The 1,403-nt window shown below is 31.6% G+C and overlaps 1 protein-coding gene across 1 annotated transcript; it reads left to right on the top strand.

Annotated features, from left to right (window-relative positions):
• The first annotated feature begins 370 nt into the window (after window positions 1–370).
• Window positions 371–1,403, top strand: LOC133781585 (putative callose synthase 8). Its single transcript, XM_062220619.1, has 3 exons — window positions 371–833; window positions 934–983; window positions 1,181–1,403. Exons 1-3 carry the CDS (start codon window positions 707–709, stop codon window positions 1,262–1,264), a joined length of 261 nt encoding a protein of 86 aa, XP_062076603.1. The 5' UTR covers window positions 371–706; the 3' UTR covers window positions 1,265–1,403.

The following is a 1,403-nucleotide window of genomic DNA, read 5'->3' as shown; positions in this document are numbered from 1 at the left end:
TTAATATTGTTAATGATCTGATATAGCTATGAGATCTGAGGGCTCTCTAATAATACATTTGTTACATTTAATGGGTTGCTCTTATTACTTCTATAATGAATTTGTGTTTATTCTTTGCAATTTGAATATGCCATGTACTTATCCTATTCCTATGTTTCTTTTATTAATTTGATGAAGAAGAAAGAACAATCACCTTGTCCTCTATATCTTCAATTAACACTAAAGAAATTAAGATGTGTTTTCATGTTTTAAAAAATTTTCCATGTGTATTTTTAAGACTAGTAAAACTTTAGTTGGTGTTAACTGTTACTTTAACTGTGAACTTGTGGCTCTTGAATGGCAGAGAATCTTATTATTACTTCTGCCACCCAATTTGCACTATCACTTGAGTTATCTCCTTGTTTTTCTTTGAATTCGAGAATATTCACTCTACTTGCTTGGACACAGGTAAGTTCATCACAAAGGCATTTTTTCTTCTTTTAAAAGTTCTAGATCAATCTTGCACCAAGTTTTTTCTTAGATGTTGAATTTAGCAACTAGCATTACTTTGAAGGTTTAAGAAATATACTAGAATTCATATTTTTGCTATTATTTTGCTTTCTTGACAAGAAACAGATTTTAGTTAAATATAAAATCAGAGCTAATTAATTCTTAGCATTTCTGTTCATTGTAATCTTTCTGATTCTTATGCTAGTTAAATATAAACATGAAAGCATACTTACTGTTAACTGTGGCCAGTGGAATAATGCAGATAAAGCCTCTCATAGGACCAACAAAGCAGATCATGAAAATTGGTGTGAAAAGTTATGACTGGCATGAGCTTTTCCCAAAAGGTTTTCTCTGTTCCTTTGTATATAGTTTGTCCAAAAAAATTAATCAGAAACCTGGTATAGCTACTAAATCTAACCCCCAAAAAAATTGCTTCTCTTGCAGTACAGAATAACGCTGGTGCAATAATTGCAGTATGGGCTCCTATAGTAGTTGTGAGTGTTGTTTGTCATACTCGCTTCTTGATAATATCTGCACTAGTTATGGAAGCCCATCTTAGTTTAAATTTAGTAATGACGAACACTGTAAAATATCTTGAACAAAGAATTAGGGAAGAAGTTAGAATCTTAGTTTATAGATCAACTTGGTCTAGCATAAATGCTTGACACATTATTTTATTTCTACTTTACAGGTATATTTCATGGACACACAGATATGGTATTCTGTACAATATTTGGTGGACTTTATGGTATTTTGCAACACCTTGGTGAGGTAAGCCTTTTCTTCTATATATTTCTCACTATTAGAGTACATTGGCAATGTTCTTACTCTAGTGGAATGTATCAGAGCTTACCGCATTATCATTAAGGTAAGTTTTGGTTTTTTTCGTTGATATGTTGCTTTAGAAGAGTGAC

The sequence above is a fragment of the Humulus lupulus genome, chromosome 6 (assembly GCF_963169125.1).
Source record: "Humulus lupulus chromosome 6, drHumLupu1.1, whole genome shotgun sequence".
In the NCBI taxonomy this organism is placed as follows: domain Eukaryota; kingdom Viridiplantae; phylum Streptophyta; class Magnoliopsida; order Rosales; family Cannabaceae; genus Humulus; species Humulus lupulus.
The sequence above is the reverse complement of the archived record's forward strand: the minus strand, read 5'-3'. Positions and strand labels throughout refer to the sequence as shown.

Bases quoted from the DNA above. Each gene is read 5' to 3' on its own strand.
- LOC133781585 (XM_062220619.1), top strand. From the start codon at position 707: ATGAAAGCATACTTACTGTTAACTGTGGCCAGTGGAATAATGCAGATA. The intron at 834-933 runs GTTTTCTCTGTT...CTTCTCTTGCAG, and splicing joins GCATGAGCTTTTCCCAAAAG to TACAGAATAACGCTGGTGCA. The intron at 984-1,180 runs GTGAGTGTTGTT...TCTACTTTACAG, and splicing joins TATGGGCTCCTATAGTAGTT to GTATATTTCATGGACACACA.